This window comes from Carcharhinus amblyrhynchos, unplaced genomic scaffold (genome assembly GCF_965287045.1).
Source record: "Carcharhinus amblyrhynchos unplaced genomic scaffold, sCarAmb.v2.hapA chromosome_305, whole genome shotgun sequence".
In the NCBI taxonomy this organism is placed as follows: Eukaryota; Metazoa; Chordata; class Chondrichthyes; order Carcharhiniformes; family Carcharhinidae; genus Carcharhinus; species Carcharhinus amblyrhynchos.
In genome coordinates, this window is record NW_027650045.1 from 24686 (window position 1) to 49656 (window position 24971).

The 24971-nt window shown below is 47.8% G+C and overlaps 1 protein-coding gene across 1 annotated transcript in view; it reads right to left on the reverse strand.

Annotated features, from left to right (window-relative positions):
• LOC145339065 (integrin alpha-M-like) overlaps nt 1-24971 on the reverse strand; it is a gene marked incomplete at its 3' end in the record, with an annotated part of 165647 nt that overhangs the window by 15437 nt on the left and 125239 nt on the right. Inside the window, exons 9-10 of the mRNA XM_080183486.1 lie at nt 20328-20478; nt 9618-9694 (exon numbers count right to left, since the gene is read on the reverse strand). Of these exons, the coding sequence (XP_080039612.1) occupies nt 9618-9694; nt 20328-20478 (228 nt within the window). The remainder of the gene's footprint in view (nt 1-9617; nt 9695-20327; nt 20479-24971) is intronic.

Consider the following 24971-nt stretch of genomic DNA (forward strand, 5'->3'; position numbering starts at 1 on the left):
AGGTCCCCCATGCAAGGCTTATTGATAAAGTGAGGGGGCATGGGATCCAAGGGGACATTGCTTTGTGGATCCAGAACTGGCTTGCCTACAGAAGTGTTTATAGATGGGTCATATTCTGCATGGAGATTGGTCACCAGTGGAGTGTCCCAGGGATCTGTTCTGGGACTCTTACTCTTTGTGATTTCTATAAATGACCTGGATGAGGAAGTGGAGGGATGGGTTGGTAAGTTTGCTGATGACACAAAGGTTGGAGGTGTTGTGGATAGTGTGGAGGGATGTCAGAAGTTGCAGCGTGACATTGATAAGATGCAAGACTGGGCGGAGAAGTGGCAGATGGAGTTCAACCCAGATAAGTGTGAAGTGGTTCATTTTGGCAGGTCAAATAGGATGGCAGAATATAATATTGATGGTCAGACTCTTGGCAGTGTGGAAATCAGAAGAATCTTGGGGTCCGAGTTCATAGGACAATCAAATCAGCTTCGCAGGCTGAAGCTGTGGTTAAGAAGGTGTATGGTGTACTGGCCTTCATCAATTGAGGAATTGAGTTTAGGAGTCAAGAGATAATGTTGCAGCTAAACCAGGTAGAGGTAGGTTCTTTACCCAGAAGGTGGTAAGGGTGTGGAATGCCCTGCCTGCAGCAGTTGTGGACTCGCCAGCTTTAAGGACGTTCAAATGGTCAGTGGATAGGCATATGGAACAGTTGGAACAGTTTAGGTTAGAGGGTCATTAGATTGGTTCCACTGCTCGGCGCAACATCGAGGGCCGAAGGGCCTGTACTGCGCTGTAATGTTCTATGTTCTATGAGGTCAATAAAATAATGAGGGACATCAATCAGCTGGATAGTGCTGCCTGGGGAGGTGGTGGGAGCAAATACTATAGCGGCATTTAAGGGGCAACTAGAAGAACACATTAATAGGATGGGAATGGAAGGATACGGACTCCATAAATGCATACAGTTTTAGTTTAGGCAGGCATCATGATCGGTGTAGGCTTGGAGGGCCAAAGGGCCTGTTCCTGTTTTTTACTTTGTTCAATTTAGTCTTTTAAAAAGTATTTAGATCGTTTGAAGTTTAAAGTTAAAGTTTTATTTATTAGGTACAAGTAAGGCTTCCATGAACACTGCAGTGTAGTTACTGTGAAATTCCCCTAGTCGCCACAGCCCAGTGTCTGTTTGGGTCAATGCACCCAAACCAGCACGTCTTTCAGAATGTGGGAGGAAACCAGAGCACCCGGAGGAAACCCATGCAGACACAGGGAGAACATGCAGTGACAGTGACCCAATCTGGGAATTGAACCGTATCTCTAGCACTGTGAAGCAGCAGTGCTACCATGCCACCCCATCATCTGGGGAACCTGGGTAAGACTGATATTGAGAGAAAAGGGCCAAACGTGGGTAATTGGAACGAGTTTAATGCTACAAACTGAGCAGCATGGACAAGTTGGGTCAAAGGGTCAATGCTGTAAAACTTTACAACTCCATGAGATGCATTGTGTTGGACTGGGGTAAACACAGTAAGAAGTCTCACACCACCAGATTAAAGTCCAACAGGTTTATCTGGTAGCAAACATATAGTGGCATTTGCTACCAAATAAATATGTTGGACTTTAACTTGGTGTTGTGAGACTTCTTACTCCATGAGGTTCTCCATGGAACTCATGGGGGTAGGGTGGTATCATAACCCTCTCTTCCAAGTTCAAGGGATCCCCCTTGCTCCTACGGCGATGGGGCCATAGCTGCTTCACAGCGCCAGAGGTACGGTTCAATTCCCGGATTAAGTCACTGTCTGTGTGGAGTTTGCATGTTCTCCCTGTGTCTGCGTGGGTTTCCTCCGGGTGCTCTGGTTTCCTCCCACATTCTGAAAGACGTGCTGGTTAGGGTGCATTGACCCAAACAGACGCCGGGCTGTGGCGACTAGGGGAATTTCACAGTAACTACACTGCAGTGTTCATGTAAGCCTTACTTGTACCTAATAAATAAAACTTTAACTTTAAACTTCAAACGATCTAAATACTTTTTAAAAGACTAAATTGAACCAAGGAAAAAACATTTCTGTCACTTGCATGGTCTGGTTGGGGATGGGGCACATAAAGCGATTGGGTGGAGGTCTCGTCCTCGTGGAACATTGAAAGACCTCTGCAGGGGGCTTGTCCTCAGTGAGGATCTGAAAAGTTAAAGTTTATTCATTCATCACACGTAGGCTTACACTAACAGTGCCAGGAAGTGACTGTGAAAATCCCCTAGTCGCCACACTCCGGTGCCCGTTTGGTGCATATCTTTCAGAATGTGGGAGGAAACCGGAGGACCCAGAAGAAACCATGCAGACATGGGGAGTACATGCAAACTCCATTCTCTAACCCAATCTCACCACCTCCATCTCCATTTCTCAGGCTGAGTCCTCATACACCTCGCTTGGGCTTTCTGTGGTGGAATATCCCATCTGCACCGGTCCTGTTTTTGGGAGAACATCTCCTGACATACGTAGGGAACTCTCTCTGAAATTCTGTAAGTGGACATTGTCTTCTGTTTAATGGTCCTGGCAGGCTTATTTCCATCCCTTTTTTGGGCTGCTTGTTTTCCTTCAATTTTGCTCCCAGATTTGGGGAAGTGAGGGTAGCCTGATCTGAAGGCATCAGACCATCAATAGCCCCACCAGGGCTACTCAGGAAATTTGGCATGTCAGCTACTACAATTCTCATCAACTTTTACAGATGCACCATAGAAAGCATCCTTTCTGGTTGTAACACCACTTGATATGGGCTCCTGCTCTGCCCAAGACCGCAAGGAACTACAAAAGGTTGTGAATGTAGCCCAATCCATTATGCAAACCAGCCAACCATCCATTGACTCTGTCTACACTTCCCGCTCCCTTTGAAAAGCAGCTCACATAAATTAAGGACCCCTTGCACCCCGGACATTCTCTTTTCCATCTTCTGTCAGGAAAGCAATACAAAAGTCTGAGGTCATATATCAACCAACTCGAGAACAGCTTCTTCCCTCCTGCCATCAGACTTTCCAATAGACCCACCTCGCGGTAAGTTGATCTTTCTCTATACCCTAACTATGATTGTAACAAGACATTCTGCATCTCTCATTACCTTCTCTATGAACAGTATGCTTTGTATAGCATGCAAGAAACAATACTTTTCACTCTATGTTACTACATGTGACAATAATAAATCAAATCAATCAAATCAAATCAAATCAAATCAAAAGGAAATGTGCAAGCTTTGTTTCCTGTTTGTTTTTTCATGTTGTTCTTGAATACCTGGACTGTTCACTCAGCCAGGCAATTTGAAGATGGGTGATAGGGTGCCACGCTGATGTGCCTCACTCCACTTGTGCAGCTGAAACTCCCCACTGGGAAATGGAGACCCAGTTTCTGTTACAAGGATCTCAGGTACGCATGTGTGCAGAAAAATTGCCAGAGATTTTCGATGGGATTATATGGCGACAGTACAGACACGTCAATCCACTTTGAATGGACATGAATAGAATTAACATTGAGCCATACATGGCCCTGCAAAGTCTGCGAGTGCTCACACCCAGGGTCTCCAGACCATTCCCAAGGGTGCAGTGAGACTGCTGGTGAGACCTTCTAATTTTCCTGTCAGGTTGTGTACCACTTGACCAATATCTACCAGACCAGCCAGACATTGCAAGCATTTTCATTTTAGAAATCCCTGGTGGTCATGTGCAATTTTTGGAGGATTGGCTCTGGCCTGTATGTGGGACAAGCTCCCAGGCGACCACAAGGTGGTCATACCATCCTCAATGCTCAACTCTGGATGTTTGGAACAAGAAGTTTTAACTTCATCTGTGGGATGCCCTTGTGATTCACTGATTTTGATGATATGATGTAACCAATCTAATGACCCTCTAACCTAAACTATTCCAATGTTATCCATATGCCTATCCACTGACCATTTGAACGCCCTTAAAGTTGGCGAGTCCACAACTGCTGCAGGCAGGGCATTCCACGCCCTTACTACCCTCTGAGTAAAGAACCTACCTCTGACATCCGTCCTATAATTACCACCCCTCAATTTAAAGCTATGTCCCCTCGTGTTAGCCATCACCATCCAAGGAAAATGGCTCTCACTATCCACCCTATCTAACCCTCTGATCATCTTGTATGCCTCAATTAGGTCACCTCTCAACCTTCTACTTTCTAACGAAAACAACCTCAAGTCCCTCAGCCTTTCTTCATAAGACCTTCCCACCATACCAGGCAACATCCTGGTAAACCTCCTCTGCACCCTTTCCAATGCCTCCACATCCTTCTTATAATGCGGCGACCAGAACTGTACGCAATACTCCAAGTGCGGGCGCACCAGTTTTGTACAGTTGTAACATGATCTCACGGCTCCGAAATTCAATCCCTCTACCAATAAAAGCTAACACACCGTACGCCTTCTTAGCAACCTTATCAACCTGGGTGCCAACTTTCAGGGAGCTATGCACATGTATCCCGAGATCTCTCTGCTCGTCGACACTACCAAGGGTCCTTCCATTAGCCCTATATTCTGTACTCCTGTTACTCTTACCAAAGTGAATCACCTCACACTTTTCCGTATTAAACTCCATTTGCCACCTCTCGGCCCAGCTCTGCAGCTTATCTATGTCCCTCTGCAAACTGTAACATCCATCCTCACTGTCTACAACTCCTCCGACTTGGTGTCGTCCGCAAATTTACTAATCCATCCTTCTACACCGTCATCTAGGTCATTTATAAAAATGACAAACAGCAGTGGCCCCAAAACAGATCCCTGAGGTACACCACTTGTAACTGAACTCCAGGTTGAATATTTCCCATCAACCACCACCCTCTGTCTTCTATCAGCTCGCCAATTCCTGATCCAAACTGCTAAATCACCCTCAATCCCATGCATCTGCATTTTCTGCAGTAGCCTACAATGGGGAACCTTGTCAAACACTTTGCTAAAATCCATCGACACCACCATTTATTTCCCTCTAGATGATTATAAATCCTATCCCTTATAATTCTTTCCAAAACTTTGCCGACAACAGAAGTAAGGCTCACCGGTCTATAATTCCCAGGGTTGTCTCTACTCCCCTTCTTGAACAAGGGGACAACATTTGCTATCCAGAGGTCTCTTAAAAGACCCCAGTGAGTTCGCCTCCACCACCACCGACAGCAGCCGATTCCATTCACTCACCACCCTCCGAGTGAAAACCTTACCCCTAACATCTCCTCTGTACTTGCTCCCCAGCACCTTAAATCTGTGTCCTCTCGTAGCGACCATTTCAGCCCGGGGAAATAGCCTCTGAGAATCCACCCTATCTATACCTCTCAACATTTTATAAACCTCTATCAGGTCGCCTCTCAATCTTCGTCTCTCCAGGGAGAAGAGACCAAGCTCCCTCAACCTATCTTCATAAGGCATGCCTCCCAATCCAGGCAACATCCTTGCAAATCTCCTCTGCACCCTCTCAATAGCTTCCACATCCTTCTTGTAGTGAGGCGACCAGAACTGCGCATAGTACTCCAAGCGGGGTCTGACAAGGGTCTTATAAAGTTGCAGCATTACCTCCCGACTCCTAAATTTAATCCCTCGATTAATGAAGGCCAGTACACCATACGCCTTCTTGACCACATCCTCCACCTGCGAGGCCGATTTAAGAGTCCTATGGACCCGGACCCCAAGATCCTTCTGCTCTTCAACACAGCTAAGACTCCTACCCTTGATATTGTACTCCTTCATCCCGTTGGTCCTGCCAAAATGGACCGCTACACATTTATCCACATTGAAGTCCATCTGCCACTTCTCTGCCCAGTCTTGTATCCTATCTATGTCACGCTGAAACTTCTGACATCCCTCCAGACTATCCACAACACCACCAACCTTCGTATCGCCAGCGAACTTACTAACCCATCCCTCCACTTCCTCATCCAGGTCATTTATGAAAATGACAAACAGCAAGGTCCTCAAACAGATCCCTGGGGTACTCCACTGGTGACCGACCTCTATGCAGAAAAAGACCCATCCACAACCACTCTCTGCCTTCTGCAGGCAAGCCAGTTCTGGATCCACAAGGCCAAAGCCCCTTGGATACCATGCCCTCTCACCTTCTCAAGAAGTCTTGCATGGGGGACCTTATCAAACGCCTTGGTGAAGTCCATGTAAACCATGTCCACCGCTCTTCCTTCGTCAATGTGTTCAGTCACATTTTCAAAGAACTCAACTAGGCTCGTAAGGCACGACCTGCCCTTGACAAAGCCGTGCTGACTATTCCTGATCATACTAAACTTCTCTAAATGTTCATAAATCTTGTCCCTCAGAATCCTCTCCATCAACTTACCAACCACTGAGGTCAGACTCAACGGTCGGTAATTTCCTGGGCTATCCCTGTTCCCTTTCTTGAAAATAGGAACCACATCCACAATCCTCCAATTCTCCGGAACCTCTCCTGTCTCCATCGACGATGGGGAAAGATCATCGCCAGGGGCTCTGCAATCACTTCCCTCACCTCCCACAGTAACCTGAGGTACATCCCATCTGGTCCCGGTGACTTGTCTATCTTGATAGAATTTAAAAGTTCTAACACATCCTCTTCCTTAACATCCACATACTCAATCTTTTCAGTCCGCCACAAACCTGTAGTACAACCTCCCAGATCACTTTCCACCGTGAATACCGAGGCAAAGTACTCATTAAGCACCTCTGCCATTTCTTCCAGTTCCACACAGGCTTTTCCCCCATCACATTTTATAGGTCCTATCCCTTCTCTTCTCATCCTTTTACTCTTTACAATTTTGTAGAATGCTTTGGGGTTCTCCTTAATCTTACCCGCCAAGGCCTTCTCATGACCCCTTCTGGCTCTCCTAATTTCCTTTTTAAGCTCCGTTCTACAAGCCTTATACTCCTCTAGACCCTTAACATCTCCTAGCTCTCTGAACCTTTTGTACACTTTTCTTTTCTTCCTGACTAGGTTCATCACATCCTTCATGCACCACGGTTCCTGCGACCTACCAAAACCTCCTTGTCTCATCGGAACATTGTTGTGCAGAGCTCCAGTCAAACATTCCTTGAAAATCCGCCACCTTCCTTCATTACTTTTCCCCAAGAACACCTCCTTCCAGTTTACTCATCCAATTTTCTGCCTGATGTCTTCATATTTCCCCTTACTCCAGACAAACACCTTCCTAGCCTGCCTGATCCTTTCTCTTTCCAATGCTATCGCGAAGGGGATAGAATTATGATCTCCATCCCCGAGATGCTCTCCCACCGAGAGATCCATCACCTGTCCTGGTTCATTAGCCAGCACCAGGTCAAGTACAGCCTCTCCTCTCGTAGGCTTATCCACGTACTGTGTCCTGAACACACCTAACAAACTCCTCTCCATCCAAACCCCTTACCCTAGGGATATTCCAGTCGATGTTTGGGAAATTAAAGTCTCCCATCACGACAACTCTGTTATTACTACATCTCTCTAGGATCTGTTTCTCTATCTGCACCTCAACTTCCCTGTCACTATTGGGCAGCCTATAGGAAGCACCCAGCAAAGTTATCGACCCTTTGCTGTTCCTAACTTCCACCCACAGAGACTCTGTAGACAGTCCCTCCACGGCATCCTCCTTCTCTACAGCCATGACACTGTCCCTGATCAACAGTGCCACTCCGCCACCTCTTTTGCCCCCCCCTCCCTGTCCTTCCTGAAACATCTGAATCCCAGCACCTGAAGCACCCAGTCCTGTCCCTGAGACATCCAAGTCTCTGTAATGGCCACCACATCACATTCCCAAGCAGCAATCCATGCCCTAAGCTCATCCAGTTTATTCACTACACTCCTGGCGTTAAAATAGACACACCTCAGACCCTCGGTCTGGGCGCTTCCCTTCTCCATCACCCGGCTAACCTCCCTCTCATACTGTTTACAGTCCTTCCCTACAGTTAAAAGGTGTACGGTTTAGGTGGATTGGCCACGTTAAAATTGACCCTCATGTCAAAGCGATTGGTAGGGTAAATACGTGGAGTTACGGGAATAGGGCCTGGGTGGGATTGTGGTCGCGCAGAATCGATGGGCTTCCTTCTGCACTGTAGGGATTCTATGACTATGGTGAACTGCGACCGTAGACATATTGGTGGAATATTTTCACCATGAATACCATGATGAAACCTTGTTTCTCCATCTGCACATACTTCCTTTTTGCATCCACCAGAGTGTGTGATCCATATGTGATTGAATATTCTATCCCAGCGTCCCAGTGCTGAGACAAAACTGCCCCCATCCCATAGAGGGGAGGCATCACGCATCACAATTTTAGTATGGACTAGGATATTTGTAGTTTGACATTTGAAAAGGTTTAATCTTGTGCCATTCGGCCCATCAAGCATACACCAATCACAATCCCACCCAGACCCTATCCCCATAACCTCATGCATTTTCCTTAGCTAATCCCCTGACACTAAGGAGCAATTTAGCCTGGCCAAACCACTGAACCAGCATATCTCTGGAGCATGGGAGAAATCAGAGCACCTGGAGGAAACAAACGCAGACACGAAGAGAACACACAGACTCACTCCAATAGGGAATGGGGAGAATATGGGACTCACTCCCATGGGGAGTGGGGAAAATGTGGGACTCTCTCCCACAGCGAGTGGGGAGAATGTGGGACTCTCTCCACAGGGAGTGGGGAGAATGTGGGACTCTCTCCCACGGGGAGTGGGGAGAATGTGGGACTCACTCCACAGGGAGTGGGGAGAATGTGGGACTCACTCCCACAGGGAGTGGGGAGAATGTGGGACTCACTCCACAGGGAGTGGGGAGAATGTGGGACTCTCTCCCACGGGGAGTGGGGAGAATGTGGGACTCACTCCCACAGGGAGTGGGGAGAATATGGGACTCACTCCCACAGGGAGTAGGGAGAATGTGGGACTCACTCCACAGGGAGTGGGGAGAATGTGGGACTCTCTCCCACGGGGAGTGGGGAGAATGTGGGACTCACTCCACAGGGAGTGGGGAGAATGTGGGACTCGCTCCCACGGGGAGTGGGGAGAATGTGGGACTCTCTCCCACGGGGAGTGGGGAGAATGTGGGACTCGCTCCCACAGGGAGTGGGGAGAATGTGGGACTCACTCCCACGGGGAGTGGGGAGAATGTGGGACTCACTCCCACGGGGAGTGGGGAGAATGTGGGACTCTCTCCCACAGGGAGTGGGGAGAATGTGGGACTCTCTCCCACGGGGAGTGGGGAGAATGTGGGACTCGCTCCCACGGGGAGTGGGGAGAATGTGGGACTCACTCCCACAGGGAGTGGGGAGAATATGGGACTCTCTCCCACGGGGAGTGGGGAGAATGTGGGACTCGCTCCCACGGGGAGTGGGGAGAATGTGGGACTCACTCCCACAGGGAGTGGGGGAGAATGTGGGACTCGCTCCTGCAGGGAGTGTTCAGATGAGTATTATCGATAGGTCATGGAGAATGGATAAACACATAAGGAAGAGAGGAACAGAAGGACATGGGAATGGTGCAAGTTAAATGGCAATGGACAGGACTGGCTGCTGTGGATAATCTGGCTGAACTCTTTCCAATGGCGCAGGAGACAATGAAAACTCTGAGCAGGTTTAATAATTGCAGAGGAATTGTCAACTTACAGAGGTAAGGATGGAGCTGAACCCTTCCTGGCTCATTTCATGTTGGAATGAAGTCATGTTTAGCATTCCCTGAGTTCCTGTGGGATTCAGAATGAAAGAGGAATCAGACTTTATTTTCAGAAATGAAATACAATGAGGTGGCTTGCTTTGCTATTTTGAAGCATAGATGGAGGGTTGCAGCGTTAAAGTAAAATGAAAGTCACTGAGTTTATCACTCCTCTCATCAAATCAGAGAGATGGATACTCAACTTGCACACAGGCTTTCAAAAGAATGCCTAAACTGAGCAAACCACAGTGCCATGGACCAAGGGATAAAATCACAGTTAAAGACCGTGACGGACAGTTCACGGAGAAAGGATCAACAAAGAACATGGGACAGCACAGAGAGAGGGTCAGCACAGAGAGAGGGTCAGCACAGAGAGAGGGTCAGTACAGAGAGAGGGTCAGCACAGAGAGAGGGTCAGCACAGAGAGAGGGTCAGCACAGAGAGAGGGTCAGTGCAGAGAGAGGGTCAGCACAGAGAGAGTCAGCAGAGAGAGAGGGTCAGTGCAGAGAGAGGGTCAGCACAGAGAGAGGGTCAGTACAGAGAGAGGGTCAGCACAGAGAGAGGGTCAGCACAGAGAGAGGGTCAGCACAGAGAGAGGGTCAGTGCAGAGAGAGGGTCAGCACAGAGAGAGGGTCAGTACAGAGAGGGTCAGTGCAGAGAGAGGGTCAGTGCAGAGAGAGGGTCAGTGCAGAGAGAGGGTCAGCGCAGAGAGAGGGTCAGCACAGAGAGAGGGTCAGCACAGAGAGAGGGTCAGCACAGAGAGAAGGTCAGCACAGAGAGAGGGTCAGCACAGAGAGAAGGTCAGCACAGAGAGAGGGTCAGTACAGAGAGGGTCAGTGCAGAGAGGGGGTCAGCACAGAGAGAGGGTCAGCACAGAGAGAGGGTCAGTACAGAGAGAAGGTCAGCACAGAGAGAGGGTCAGTACAGAGAGGGTCAGTACAGAGAGGGGGTCAGCACAGAGACAGGGTCAGTACAGAGAGAGGGTCAGTACAGAGAGGGGGTCAGCACAGAGAGAGGGTCAGCACAGAGAGAGGGTCAGTACAGAGAGAGGGTCAGCACAGAGAGAGGGTCAGCACAGAGAGAGGGTCAGCATAGAGAGAGGGTCAGTACAGAGAGGGTCAGTACAGAGAGGGTCAGCACAGAGAGAGGGTCATAACAGAGAGAGGGTCAGCATAGAGAGAGGGTCAGTACAGAGAGAGGGTCAGTACAGAGAGAGGGTCAGCGCAGAGAGAGGGTCAGCGCAGAGAGAGGGTCAGTACAGAGAGAGGGTCAGTACAGAGAGAGGGTCAGTACAGAGAGAGGGTCAGCACAGAGAGAGGGTCAGTACAGAGAGAGGGTCAGTACAGAGAGAGGGTCAGCACAGAGAGAGTCAGCACAGAGAGAGGGTCAGCACAGAGAGAGGGTCAGCACAGAGAGAGGGTCAGTACAGAGAGAGGGTCAGCATAGAGAGAGGGTCAGTACAGAGAGGGTCAGTGCAGAGAGGGGGTCAGCACAGAGAGAGGGTCAGCACAGAGACAGGGTCAGTACAGAGAGAGGGTCAGCACAGAGAGAGGGTCAGCACAGAGAGAGGGTCAGCACAGAGAGATGGTCAGTACAGAGACAGGGTCAGTACAGAGAGAGGGTCAGTCCAGAGAGAGGGTCAGCACAGAGAGAGGGTCAGCACAGAGAGATGGTCAGTACAGAGAGAGGGTCAGCACAGAGACAGGGTCAGTACAGAGAGAGGGTCAGTACAGAGAGAGGGTCAGTGGAAAAGGGATGGAGCAGTGCAATGTCCTGGAGTTAAGCAGTGCCGAAAGGGCCTTTGGCCAATGGAGTAGCACTGATAAAAGCTGCTACTGATGATCCGCTAATCTCATTACCCTCTTTGTGTACTGACGTTTTGTCTGTACTGACTTTCCCATCGCCTTGAATATATCAAGTGCTCATTCAGATATTTTTAAAGTCTTTAAGTTTTGCAGCCTCTATTAACTTACCAGGCAGTGCATTCCTGATCCCCAGCACTCTCAATGATTTATTTCCCTCAAATCCCCGGCCCATACCCTGAAACTCTGTCCCTTATGATTGACCTCTAAAACAACAGGAACAATTGGTTCCCACTCATCCTGTTCATACCTTTCATAATCTTTTCCACCTCAATCATGTCCTCTCTCAGCCTTCTCTGCTCTGGAGAAAACAATCCAAGCCTATCCAGTCTCTCCTTCTAGCTGAAATGTTCCATCCCATGGCAGCATCCTGCTGAATCTCCTCGGTACTCCCTCCAGAGCAAGCACATCCTTATTATACAGAGGTGACCAGAACTGCCCACAGTGCTCCAGCTCTGGCCGAACCAATGCTCCGTATGACTCCAACATTACCTCCTTGCTCTTATGCTCTCTGCCACGACTGATAAAAGCAACGATCCCACATACCTACTGAACAATCCTCTTTACCTGCTCTGCCACCTTCAGTGATCTGTGAATTAGTACACCCATCCCTCTGGATTTCCTGCCCTGCCTGCTGCAGTTGTAAATGCGCCTAGTTTGGGGGCGTTTAAGAGATCCGTGGATAGGTTTATGGACGAAAAGGGATTGGTTTAGGTTAGAGGGCCTGATCTGCGCTGTAATGTTCTATGTTCTATGTTCTATATGTTCTATACTCTGCCATTCACTAAATACTCCCTTGTCTTGTTTCTTCTGCCCAAAGTGCATCACCTTGCATTTATCACAGTCAAATACCATCTGCCACTGCTCTGTCCAACCGGCCAATCTATCCTTATCAAACAATGATGGGACAGAGTACAGGAGTGAGATAGAGGATCTAATGACAACAATCTCCCCCTCAACATCAACAAAACAAAGGAGATTGTCATCGACTTCAGGAAGCGAAGTGGAGAACATGCCCGTCTACATCAATGAGGACAAAGTAGAAAGGATCAAAAGCATCAGGTTTTTCAGTGTCCAGATTACCAACAACCTGTCCTGGTGCCGACACTATGATTAAGAAAGACCATTGACACCTCTCCCTGACAGTGAGAGCCTTTTTCCTCGGATGGTGATGGCTAACACAAGGGGACATAGCGTTAAATGAAGGGGTGGTAATTATAGGACGGAGGTCAGAGGTAGGTTCTTTACTCAGAGGGTAGTAAGGGCGTGGACTGCCCCGCCTGCAGCAGTTGTGGACTCGCCAACTTTACGGGCATTCAAATGGTCAGTGGATAGGCATGTGGATAACATTGGAATAGTTTAGGTCAGAGGGTCATTAGATTGGTTCCACTGGTCGGCGCAACATCGAGGGCCGAAGGGCCTGTACTGTGCTGTAATGTTCTATGTTCTACTTTCTCAGAACACCTAGGAAATTTGGCATGTCAGCTATTACTCTCACCAACTTTTACAGATGCACCATAGAAAGTATTCTTTGTGGTGGTATCACAGCTTGGTCTGGGCTCCTGCTCTGCCCAAGACTGCAAGGAACTACAAAAGGTTGTGAATGTAGCCAATCTATCGCGCAAACCAACCTCCCATCCACTGACTCTGTCTACACTTCCCACTGCCTCGGCAAAGCAGCCAGCATAATTAAGGACCCTACACATCATGGACATATTCTTTTCCATCTTCTCCCATTGGGAAAAAGATACAAAAGTCTGAGATCACGTACCAACTTATTCAAGAAGAATTTCTTCCCTGCTGCCATCAGATTTTTGAATGGACCTACCTTGCATTAAGTTGATCTTGCTCTACACCCTAGCTATAACCGTAATATTAACATTCTGCACTCTCTTGTTTCCTTCTCTATGAATGGTATGCTTTGTCTGTTTGGTATGCAAGAAACATTTTTCACGTATGTTAATACATGTGACAATAATAAATCAAATCAAATATATCTTCCTGTAATGACCATCTTCACTATCAACCACTCTGTCATCTGCAAACTTGCATCACATCACCCTCACATTTTCATTTATGTAAATAACAATGCACATCACAGAGCAACACTGAACCTCGTGATACACCGCTGGACACTATCTCCACTCACTCAAACAGCCTTCTACCATCCTTTGTGTCCTATCACTCAGCCAATTTCTGATCCATCTCACCAAGTTTCCCTGAATTCCATGTGATTCAACCTTCTCGGCAATGGCCGAGAGCAGAGAGGGGGAACAGCGAGCACCAATGGACTGAGTTTTAAAAAAATTGTCCTCGGCTTCAGGTCCTTCTCAACCAGTCTCCCAAGTGGGCCCTTGTCAAAGCATTGCTCAAATCCAGATAAACTCAGTAAATTGCACATCAACTGGATTTCCATCATCCACACACTCGATCACACTCGATTTTTGAAGGGGTAACCACGAAGGCAGATGAGTGCAGTGCAGTTGATGTTGTCTACATGGACTTTAGTAACTACCTGACAAGGTAGGTTGTTGCAGAAATCTCATGAGATCCAGGGTGAAGTATCTAAATGGGTACAAAACTGGCTTCTTGACAGAAGCCAGAGAGTGGTTGCAGAGGGTTGTTTTTCAAACTGGAGGCCTGTGACCAGCAGTGTGCCTCAGGGATCAGTGCTGGGTCCACTGATGCACTATTTTCTGAGACACACCGCTGGTCACAGGCCTCCAGTTTGAAAAACAACCCTCTGCAACCACTCTCCGGCTTCTGTCATTTATATTAATGATCTGGATGAGAATATGGATGGCATGGTTAGTAAGGTCGCAGATGACACCAAGATTGGTGGTATAGTGGACAGTGAAGAAAGTTCTCTTGGATTGTAACGGGATCTTGATCAATTGGGTCAGTGGGCTGGCGAATGGCAGATGGAGTTTAATTTAGACAAATGTGAGGTGATGCATTCTGGTAGGCTGAACCAGAGCAGGACTTACTCAGTTAATGGTAGAGCATTGGGGAGAGTTACAGAACAAAGAGATCTAGGGGTACTAGTTCATAGCTCCTTGAAAGTGGAGTCTCAGGTGGACAGAGTGGTGAAGAAGGCATTTGGCATGTTTGGTTTCATCGGTCAGAACACTGAATACAGGAGTTGGGACATCTTGTTGAAATTGTACAAGACATTAGTAAGGCCACACTTGGAATACTGTGTGCAGTTCTGGTCACCCTATTATAGAAAGGGTATTATTAAACTAGAAACAATATAGGAGAGATTTACTAGGATGCTACTGGGACTGATGGTTTAGTTATAAGGAGAGGCTGGATAGACTGGGACTTTTTTCTCTGGAGTGTAGGAGGCTGAGGGGTGATCTTATAGAGGTCTATAAAACAATGGGGACACAGATCAATTTGACAGTCAATATCTTTTCTCAAAGGTAGGGGCTCTGAACTAGAGGGATATAGGTTTAAGGTGAGAGGGGAGAGATACTAAAGTGTCCAGAGGGGCAATTTTTTCACACAGAGGGTGGTGAGTATCTGGAACAAGCTGCCAGAGGTAGTGATAGAAGCAGGTACAATTTTGTCTTTTAAAAAGAGTTTATGCCGTTACATGGGTAAGATGGGAATACAGGGGTCTGGGCCAAACGCGGGCAACTGGGATTAGTTTTGGGGTTTTGAAAAAAAGGGCAGCATGGATAAATTGAGCCGAAGGGCCTATTTGCATGCTGTAAACCTCTACGATTCTACAACACATTTTAGAAAAATTCTAACAAATTTGTGAGGCCTGACCTCCCTCTGACAGAGTCATGCTGACTATCCCTAATCCTGAATGCCTTTCCAAGCGGACAGAGGTTAGTTCTCGCCTTCAGAATTTTCTCCAGTGAGTTCCTTACCACTGATGTGAGACTCAGCAATCTGGAATATGCCTTCTTAAAAACTGGAACCACATTACCCATCTACCAGTCCTCGAGCACTTCATCCATATCCTCACTTTCACACACACTCTCTCTCTCGCTCTCTCTCTCACACACACACTCTCACTCTCTGCTCTGTCTTTCACACACTCCTCTCTCGCTTTCTCTCTCTCTCACATACACTCTCTTTCACTTTCGTTCTCTTTCTCTCAAACACTCTCTCTCACCCTCTCTCTCACACACACTCTTACTCTCTTGCTCTCTCTCTCATACACACTTTCTCTCTCACTCGCTCTCACACACACTCTCTTTCACTCTCGCTCTCTTTCTCTCAAACACTCTCTCTCGCTCTTTCTCTCACACACTCCTCTCTCGCTCTCTCTTTCTTTCAAACACTCTCTCTCTCACTCTCTCACACACACTCTCTTTCACTTGCTCTCTCTCAAACACACTCTCTCTTTCTCTCTCGCTCTCTCATACACTCCTCCTCTCTCTCGCTCTGTCTCTCACACACTCCTTCTCTCTTGCTCTCTCATCTTACATTCTCTCTCTCTCACACACACTCTCTTTCTCACTCTCTCACACACTCTCTTTCTCTCTCGCTCTCTCTCTCGCACACTCTCTCACACACTCTCTCTTGCTCCCTCTCTCACACGCTGTCTTGCACGCTCTCTCTTGCTCCTTCTCCTCACACACTCTCTATCTCCCATTCTCCCTCACACACTCTCCTTCTCTCTCACACACTATCTTTCTCTCACTCCCTCTCTCGCACACTCTCTCACACACTCTCTCTCACTCTCTCACACTCATAGAATCACAGAACCCTACAGTGCAGAAAGAGGCCCTTGGGCCCATCGAGTCTGCACCGACCACAATCCCACCCAGGCCATAGCCCCATATCCCTACATATTTTACCTGCTAATCCCTCTAACCTAAGCATCCTAGTACGCTAAGGGGCAATTTTAGCCTGGCCAATCAACCTAACCTGCACATCTTTGGACTGTGGGAGGAAACCGGAGTACCCGGAGGAAACCCACGCAGACACGAGGAGAACATGCAAACTCCACACAGACAGTGACCCGAGGCCAGGAGTTGAACCCAGGTCACTAGAGCTATGAAGCAGCAGTGCTAACCACTGTGCTACTGTGCCTCCCTCTCACACACACTCTCTCGCTCTGTCTCTCACACACTCTCACTCTTTCCCTCTCACGCGCTCTCTCTCACTCCCACTCTCACACGTTTTCTTTCTCTCGCTCTCTCACACACTGTCTTTCTCTCTCGCTCCCACTCTCACACACTCTCTGTCTCTCGCTCCCTCTCACACACTATCTTTCTCTCTTGCACACTCTCTCGCTGTCTCTTGCTCTCTTTCTCGCACTCACACACACTCTCTCTTTCTCTCTTGCTAACTCTCACACACACTCTGTCACTCTCGCTCTCTCACACACACACATTTTCTCTCTAGATCTCACACACACACACTCTCTCTCTTACACACACTCTCTTTCTCTCTCTCTCACTATCTTTTCCTCTCGCTCTCTCTCACACACAGTCTCTATCTCTCTTACTCTCTCTCTCACACACACCTCTCACTCTCTCACACTCTCCTCTCTCGCTCTCTCTCACACACTCTTTCTCTCTTGCTCTCTCACACTCTTTCTCTCTCACTCTCTCACACACACACTCTTTCACTCTTGCCATCTCTCTCTTACTCTCTCATTCTTTCTCTCTCACACACTCTTTCTCTCTCGTTCTCTCTCTCACACACTCTTTCTCTCTCGCTCTCTCTCTCACACGCTCTTCCTCTCTCGCTCTCTCTCTCACACGCTCTTTCTCTCTCGCTCACTCTCTCACACACTCTCTTTCTTTCTCGCTCACTCTCTCACACACTCTCTTTCTTTCTCGCTCATTCTCTCACACTCTTTCTCTCTCACTCTCACACTCTTTCTCTCTCACTCTCACACTCTTTCTCTCTCACTCTTTCTCTCACACTCTCTTTCTCTCTTGCACTTTTTCTCTCACACTCTCTTTCTCTCTCACTCTCTCACACACTCTCTTTCTCTCTCTCACACACTCACTTTCTCTCTCTCACACTCTCTTTCTCTCTTGCTCTCACTCAAACACTCTCTTTCTCTCTCACACGCTCACTTTCTCTCTCTCACGTTCTCTTTCCCTCTCACTCTCTCTCACACACAGTCTCTATCCCTCTCACTCTCTCTCTCACACACCTTCTATCTCACTCTCTCACACACTCTCTCTCTCGCTCTCTCTCACACACTCTCTCTCTTGCTCTCTCTCTCACACACACTCTTTCCCTCGCCCTCTCTCTCACACACACTCTTTCCCTCGCCCTCTCTCTCACACACTCTCTTTCTTTCTCGCTCACTCTCTCACACTCTTTCTCTCTCACTCTCTCACACTCTTTCTCTCTCACACTCTTTCTCTCTCACTCTCTCACACTCTTTCTCTCTCACTCTCTCACACTCTTTCTCTCTCACTCCCTCTCTCACACTCTTCCGCTCTCTCACACATTCTGTACCTCTCGCTCTCTCACACACTCTCTTTCTCTTGCTCTCTCTCTCTCTCACACACTCTTTCTCTCTCGCTCCCCCTCTCACACACACTGTCGCTTTTTCTCTCTCACACACTCTCTTTCTCTCTCTCTGCCTCTCACACACTCTTTCTCTCTCTCCCTCTCACACACACTCTTTCTCTCTTGCTCCCTCTCTCACATACTCTCTTTCTCTCTCGCTCCCTCCCTCACACACTCTCTTTCTCTCTCGCTCGCTCTCACACTCTTTCTCTCTTGCTAACTCTCCCACAATGTGTCACTCTCACTCTCACACACATACTTTCTCTCTTACACACACACACGTTCTCTCTTACTCTTTCACACACTCTTTTTCTCTAACTCTCTCTCTCACACTCTCTTTCTTTCTCTCTCACTCTCTCTCGCTCTCTCTCTCACACACTTTTTCTCTTGCTCGCTCTCTCTCACATTCTTTTTCTCTAACTCTCTCGCTCTCTCACTCTCTTTCTCTCTCGCTCTCTCACACTCTCTCTCTCTCACATTCTCTTTCCCTCTCCCTCAACACAGTCCCTTTCTCTCTCACTCTCTCTCTCACTCTCTCTCACACACATTCTTTCCCACTCACTCTCTTTCTCGCTCTCTTTCTCACATTCTTTATCTCTTGCTCTCACACACACTCTTTCTCTTGCTTTTTTTCTCTCACACTCTTCCTCTCTCTCTCACTCTCACACATTCTTTCACTCTTGCCATCTCTCACACTCTTTCACTCTCTCTCACTCTCTCACACACTCTCTTTCTCTCTCGTTCTTTCCCTCTCTCATGCTCACTTTCCCGCTCACTCTTTCTCTCTTTCACATTCTTTCCCTCTCGCTCATTCTCTCCCTCACACATTCTTTCTCACTCTCACACTCTTTCTCTCTCACTCCCTCTCTCACACACTTTACCTCTTGCTCTCTCACACACTCTCTTTCTCTCTCGCTCTCTCACACTCTTTCTCTCTCGCTCCCTCTCTCACACACACTCTGTCACTCTTTCTCTCTCACACGCTCTCTCGCTCTTTCTCTCTCACACGCTCTCTCGCTCTTTCTCTCACACGCTCTCTCTCTCACTCTTTCTCTCTCACACACTCTCTCTCTCACTCTTTCTCTCTCACACACTCTCTCTCTCACTCTTTCTCTCTCACACGCTCTCTTTCTCTCTCACTCACTCTCACACTCTCTTTCTCTCTTGCTAACTCACACACATTGTGTCACTCTCGCTCTCACACACACACACTTTCTCTAACTCTCACACACACACGCTCTCTATCTTACACACACATGTTCTCTCTTGCTCGCTCTCTCACACACTCTTTCTCTCTCGCTCTCTCTCACACACTCTTTCTCTCTCCCTCTCACACACTCGTTCTCTCTCTCTCTCTCACACACACTCTCTCTTACACACTCTTTCTCTGTCACTGTCTCTCTCTCTCACAGTCTCTTTCTCTCTCGCACTTTTTCTCTCACACATGCTCTTTCCCTCTCTCTCTCTCTCTCTCACACTCTTTCCCTCTCACTCTGTCTCACATACTCTCTCGCTCTCTCTCTCACACACTCTCTTTCTCGCTTGCTCTCTCTCTCACACACTCTTTCTCTCTCACACACTCTCTTTCTCACTCTCTCTCTCACACACTCTTTCTCTCTCGCTCTCTCTCACACACTCTCTTTTTCTCTCACTCTCTCTCACACACTCTCTTTCTCTCTCGCTCTCTCTCTCACACACTCTCTTTCTCTCTCTCTCACACACTCTCTTTCTCTTTCTCTCTCACTCTCTCTCTCGCACACTCTTTCTCTCTCGCTGTCTCTCACACACTCTCTTTTTCTCTCGCTGTCTCTCACACACTCTCTTTTTCTCTCGCTGTCTCTCACACACTCTCTTTCTCTCTCTCTCTCACACACTTTCTCTCTCTCTCTCACACACTTTCTCTCTCTCTCTCACACACTCTTTCTCTCTCTCTCTCTCACACACTCTTTCTCTCTCTCTCTCTCACACACTCTCTTTCTCTCTCTCTCTCACACACTCTTTCTCTCTCTCTCTCTCACACACTCTCTTTCTCTCTCTCTCTCACACACACTCTCTTTCTCTCTCTCTCTCACACACTCTTTCTCTCTCTCTCTCTCACACACTCTCTTTCTCTCTCTCTCTCACACACTCTTTCTCTCTCTCTCTCTCACACACTCTCTTTCTCTCTCTCTCTCTCACACTCTCTTTCTCTCTCGCTCTCTCTCTCACACACTCTCATTCTCTCTCGCTCTCTCTCTCACACACTCTCTCTCTCTCTCTCTCACACACACTCTTTCTCTCTCGCTCTCTCTCTCTCACACACACTACCTTCAATGGCGAATATCTTTGCTTGCAGTTTTTCCTGGATGGTTGTGAGGGCTTTGAAGTTTTCGATGGAGAATACAGTGTCATTGGTAGAGTTTGAGGCGATGATTCGTAATTCTTGCTGTCCATCTTCTGTCTGAAAATCAGGTCCCACCTAAGAGCACAGAGTCAGAATGTGAGAGAGTGAGCACAGAGAGGGCACAGAGGGAGAGTGAGGAGGGAGAGTGTGAGAGGGAGTGCAGAGAGAGAGAGACGAGACAGAGAGAGTGAGAGAGATCGTGTGAGAGACAGCATGAGAGAGGACACGGAGAGCGTGAGAGAGAGCGTCAGAGAGGGCACATAAAGCGTGAGAGCCAACACTTACTTTGTTCGGAGGTTTCTTTTTTCTAAACATAAGAACATAAGAAATAGGAGCAGGAGTAGGCCATCTGGCCCTTCGAGCCTGCCCCGCCATTCAATAAGATCATGGCTGATCTGTCGTGGCTCAGTTCCACTTTCCCGCCCTCTCCCCATAACCCTTAATCCCCTCTCTTATCAAAAACCCATCAACCCGCTTCTTAAAAATATTTAGCGAGGCAGCCTCCACCACTTCAACGGGCAGAGAATTCCAGAGATTCACCACCCTTTGAGTGAAGAAGTTCCTCCTCAACTCCGTTCTGAACCGCCCCCCCTTTATCTTGAGGCTGTGCCCCCTAGTCCTACTGTCTTTTTTGAGCGGGAAGAGTCTTTCCACCTCTATCCTATCCATCCCATTCATCATCTTATACGTCTCAATGAGATCTCCCCTCATTCTTCTAAACTCTAACGAGTACAAGCCTAGTTTATTCAGCCTCTCCTCATAGCTCAACCCCCTCAACTCCGGTATCAGCCTAGTAAACCTCCTCTGCACTCCCTCCAAGGCCAAAATATCCTTGCGCAGGTGCGGCGCCCAAAACTGCACACAGTACTCCAGCTGCGGCCTCACCAATGCCCTATACAGCTGCAGCAAGACCTCCCTACTTTTATATTCAATCCCCCTCGCTATGAAGGCCAGCATCCCATTCGCCTTCCTGACCACCTGCTGCACCTGCAGGCTGGGTTTTTGCGACTCATGCACAAGGACCCCGAGGTCCCTCTGCACCGTCGCCTGCTGCAGTTTTTCGCCACGTAAGTAATAGTCCTTCCTACCATTCTTCCTACCAAAGTGGACCACCTCACACTTGCCAACATTAAATTCCATTTGCCATTTCCTGGCCCATTCGCCCAGCCTATCTAGATCCTTCTGCAGACTCTCCACACCCTCCACACAATTTGCCTTTCCCCCAATCTTGGTGTCATCAGCAAATTTCGACACCCTACACTCGGTTCCCTCCTCCAGATCATCTATATAAATGGTAAATAGCTGAGGCCCCAGCACCGACCCCTGGGGCACCCCACTAGTCACCAACCGCCAATCCGAATAGCACCCATTGACCCCCACTCTCTGCCTCCTATTTGACAACCAATCCTCTATCCACGCTAACACCCTACCCCCAACTCCATGTCCTCTGACCTTCTGCAGTAACCTCTTGTGAGGTACCTTATCAAACGCCTTCTGAAAATCCAGAAACGGGGAGTGTAAAACCAGAAGTAGGCCTCAGTGAGACATGGGAAGGTTTTTATTTTCCCCAATAAATTTGAACGGGGAGGAAACCCGACACTCTACACGTCTACAGCCTCCCACCCTCTAACCTGAAAAAAAGGCTTGGAGTGAGAGCAGGTAAACTTTCTTCTTTTTCCTTTTCTCACTTATTCCTCTAATCTAAGAGGCTGAGGGAATATCAGGCAAGATCTTTCTTTCTTTTTATCTGGAGGGAATGGCAGGAAAGGCAGTGCAATGTTCCTCCTGTAGGATGTTTGAGGTGAGGGATGCTGTTCGTGTCCCTGCTGATTTCACCTGTGGGAAGTGCACCCATCTCCAGATCCTTAAAAACCGAGTTAGGGAACTGGAGCTGGAACTGGATGGACTTCGGATCATTCAGGAGGCAGAGGCGATCATTGATAAAAGATTCAGGGATTCAGCAGCAAAACAGACTCACAGATGGTACATTGCCTCCAGGGTGCAAGAGTCCGTGATGTCTTGGACCATGTTTTCAAGATCCTTAAAGGGGAGGAGGATCAGTCGCACGTTGGTACCAGCATTGTAGGTAGAAGAAGGGATGGGGATTTAAAACAGGAATTGAGGGAGCTAAAATGGAAGCTGAGAGCCAGGACAAAGCATGTGGTCATCTCCGGTTTGTTGGTGGTGCCACATGCTAATGAGCCGAGGAACAGGGAGAGAGAGTGCAGAGCTGCAGGGATGGTGTAGGAGAGAGGGTTTCATTTACCTGGATAATTGGAGCACATTCTGGGGAAGGTGGGACCTGTACAAACAGGACAGTTTGCACCTGAACCAGAGGGGCACCAATATCCTGGGAGGGAAATTTGCATCTGCTCTTCGGAGGGGTTCAAACTAATTTGTCACGGGGATGGGAAAATGAGATGTTCAAAAACCAGTGTTGAGGGTCACGAGGTACTGAGGAAGGTACCAAGGTCTCAGGAGTGTACAGACAGACAGGATGGTGGGTTGAAGTGTATCTACTTCAATGCAAGAAGCATCAGGAATAAAGTAGGTGAACTTGGAACATAGATTGGTACTTGGGACTATGATGTTGTGGCCATTACGGAGACATGGTTAGAACAGGGACAGGAATGGTTATTGGCAGTTCCGGGGTATAGATGTTTCAGTAAGATTAGGGAAGGCGGTAAACGAGGTGGAGGAGTAGCATTGTTAATCAAGGATAGTTTCACGGCTGCTGAAAGGCATTTCGAGGGGGATCTGCCTACTGAGGGAATATGGGCTGAAGTTAGGAATAGGAAAGGATCAGTCACATTGTTAGGAGTTTTCTATCGGCCCCCAAATAATAATAGAGATGTGGAGGAGGAAATGGCAAAGCAGATTATGGATAGATGTGGAGGTCACAGGGTAGTTATCATGGGTGACTTTAACTTTCCAAATATTGATTGGAACCTTTATAGGTCAAATAGTTTGGATGGGGCAGTTTTTGTACAGTGTGTGCAGGAGAGTTTCCTGACACAATATGTGGGTAAACCGACAAGCCCCACATTGGGCTTGGTACTGGGTAATGAACCGGGACAAGTGTTAGATTTGTCTGTGGGAGAGCATGTTGGAGATAGTGACCACAATTCGGTGTCCTTCATTATTGCAATGGAGAGGGATAGGGTCACACAGCAGGGCAAGGTTTATAATTGGGGCAGGGGTAATTATGATGCAATTAGGCAAAAATTAGGGAGCATAAGATGGGAACAGAAACTGTCAGGTATGGGCACAAATGAAAAGTGGAGCTTGTTCAAGGAACAAATACTGCGTGTCCTTGATAGGTATGTCCCTGTCAGGCAGGGAGGAAATGGCCGAGTGAGGGAACCATGGTTCACAAAGGAGGTTGAATGTCTTGTCAAGAGGAAAAAGGAAGCATCTGTAAGGATGAAAAAACAAGGTGGGTCACTTGAGTGTTACAAGGTAGCTAGGAATGAATTAAAGAAAGGGCTTAGGAGAAGTCCTTGGCAGATCAGATAAAAGAAAACTCCAAGGCTTTTTACTCTTATGTGAGAAATAAAAGAATGACCAGGGTGAGGTTAGGGCGAGACAAGGATAGTAGTGGGAACTTGTGCATGGAGTCAGAAGAGATAGGTGAGGCTTTGAATGAATACTTTTCTTCAGTGTTCACTAAGGAAGGGCCATGTTTTTGAGGATGAGTGCATGATACAGGCTGATAGGATGGAGGAGGTAGATGTTCTGAGGGAAGATGTTGCAATTTTGAAAAACCTGAGGGTGGATAAGTCCCCTGGGCCAGATGGGATACATCCTAGGATACTTTGGGAGGCAAGGGATGAGATTGCGGAGCCTTTGGCTTTGATCTTTAGGTCCTCACTGTCCACGGGGATTGTGCCAGAAGACGGGAAAGTGGCGAATGTCGTTCCACTCTTCAAGAAAGGAAATAGGAATGACCCTGGTAATTATAGGCCAGTTAGTCTTACTTCGGTGATCAGTAAGTTAATGGAAAGGGTCCTGAGAGATAGGATTTATGACCGTAAGTCCTGCCTCACAAATTTGACTGAATTCTTTGAGGAGGTAACTAAGTGTGTAGATGAAGGTAGAGCAGTTGGTGTCGGATACATGGATTTTAGTAAGGCGTTTGATAAGGTTCCCCATGGTAGGCTCATGAAGAAGATAAGGAGGTGTGGGATAGAAGGAAATTTGGCCGATTGGGTAAGTAACTGGCTGTCTCATAGAAGACAATAAGAAGTCTCACAACACCAGGTTTAAGTCGAACCAGTTTATTTGGTCAAATAGACTGGTTGGGCTTAAACCTGGTGTTGTGAGACCTCTTACTGTGTTTACCCCAGTCCAATGCTGGCATCTCTACATCACGTCTCATAGAAGACAGAGGGTGGTGGTGGAGGGAAAATTTTCAGACTGGAGGCCAGTTACCCGCGGTGTACCACAGGGATCAGTGCTGGGTCCTCTGCTATTTGTGATTTTTATCAGTGACTTGGAAGAGGGGGCTGAAGGGTGGGTCAGTAAATTTGCTGATGACACCAAGATTGGTGGAGTAGTGGATGAGGTGG